Source organism: Galleria mellonella, unplaced genomic scaffold (genome assembly GCF_026898425.1).
Source record: "Galleria mellonella isolate WM207_F2 unplaced genomic scaffold, CSIRO_AGI_GalMel_v1 utg96, whole genome shotgun sequence".
Lineage (NCBI taxonomy): Eukaryota > Metazoa > Arthropoda > Insecta > Lepidoptera > Pyralidae > Galleria > Galleria mellonella.
In genome coordinates, this window is record NW_026442179.1 from 1,828,510 (window position 1) to 1,830,194 (window position 1,685).

A 1,685-nucleotide genomic window follows, 5' to 3' on the forward strand; every position below is an offset into this window, starting at 1 on the left:
CCTCTTTCAAACCTATATAATTACAGAAAAATAAATAGTGACGTTCTTGACAATCTCCTTGTCTTAGCAATTTTACGGAACTATATTTTGTATCGCGACTTATTATATCTGAATTTATTTACTGTAAATATTATTAATTATACAATCTCGTACTAAATCTTTCTTTCTTTCACTCCTTCTGAATGTATATATATAAATATCATCAAGCACACATCTCTACATTTCCACACTGGTGACTCCCTTTTGAACATTTTCATTCATCGATTTTTGGAAGAAAAAATGACGGAGAGCAGCACCGTTTCCACAGTACGAGACGTCACGTCATCAGAGGTATTTAAAGTCGCAATTAAAGTTCCACCATTTTGGCCAGAAGAGCCAGAGATATGGTTTGCTCAAGTCGAGGGCCAATTTGCTATTTCAAAAATTACTAGCGATCTAACAAAATTTAATTATGTAATCGGACAACTCGACCATCAGTTTTCTAAAGAAGTTAAAGACATTATTATCAGTCCGCCAGCAGAGGGGAAGTATGAAAAGCTTAAATCGGAGTTGGTTAAGCGCCTCAGTGCATCCAAAGAGAAGAAGGTGAAACAACTGCTAATGCACGAGGAGCTAGGCGACCGCAAGCCTTCGCAATTTTTAAGGCATTTACAGAGCTTAGCCGGACCAAAGGTACCAGATGAATTTCTTCAAACAATTTGGACCAGCCGTCTTCCTGCTCATATTCAGACCATCCTTGTAGCACAACCTAACGCAGATTTAGATGTGTTAGCGGATCTAGCAGATAGAATTATGGATCTCGCACCACGTTCACCTCAAGTTGAAGCGACAGCTCGTGATGATGCAGCTGCAGGACCAAGTTCTAGCAATCATATGGCGAATGAAATAGCCGAGCTGCCCAGGCAAGTAAAGTCACTTACCATGCAACTAAATCGTCGCCAGCGCTCCAGATCTAGGAAGCCTCAACGTAGCCGATCAGCATCAAGGTCTCATTCTAATTATAAGAAATTTCCCGTTTGTTGGTATCACCATAAGTTTGGCAGTAAAGCTAACAATTGTATCAAGCCATGCGATTACAATCAGGAAAACTAACAAGGCAATCGATAGCGGCGACCAGCGATTGCCCAACCTCCTGTAGTCGCCTTTTCGTTATGGATCGGAATACAAAGACTCAGTTTCTCGTCGACACCGGAAGCGATCTCTGCGTCTTTCCACGATCACTACTACGACAACGTCGGCCCAAGACCAATTATCAACTGCGTGCTGCTAATGGTAGCGTCATCGATACCTACGGTTACGCACATTTAAACCTAGACTTAGGACTACGTAGACAGTTTCCATGGCGTTTTGTAGTCGCTGATGTAACAAAGTGTATTATAGGTGTAGATTTTTTATCCTTTTACAATTTAATGGTTGACTGTCGCAATCAACGTTTAGTAGATAATACCACTACACTCACTGCTACAGCTTCACTTTCACACTCATCCAACACAATACAGTCTGTAAAAGTTTTGATAGGTGATTCTAAATTTCATAATATTTTAATTGATTTTCCTGAAATTACACGACCAGCAGGGGTACATAGGACTATTTCACACAACACAGTTCATCACATTCGCACTACACCTGGCCCACCCGTGCATTGCAATCCCCGGCGTCTTGCACCGGACAAGTTGAAAATTGCC

At 41.2% G+C, this 1,685-nt stretch overlaps 1 protein-coding gene across 1 annotated transcript; it reads left to right on the forward strand.

Moving 5' to 3' along the window:
- The first annotated feature begins 279 nt into the window (after window positions 1–279).
- LOC128202434 (uncharacterized) lies at window positions 280–1,092 on the forward strand. Its single transcript, XM_052902761.1, has one exon. The coding sequence runs from the start codon at window positions 280–282 to the stop codon at window positions 1,090–1,092; it is 813 nt and encodes a 270-aa protein (XP_052758721.1).
- The last annotated feature ends 593 nt before the right edge of the window (window positions 1,093–1,685 follow it).

Bases quoted from the DNA above. Each gene is read 5' to 3' on its own strand.
- LOC128202434 (XM_052902761.1), top strand. From the start codon at position 280: ATGACGGAGAGCAGCACCGTTTCCACAGTACGAGACGTCACGTCATCA.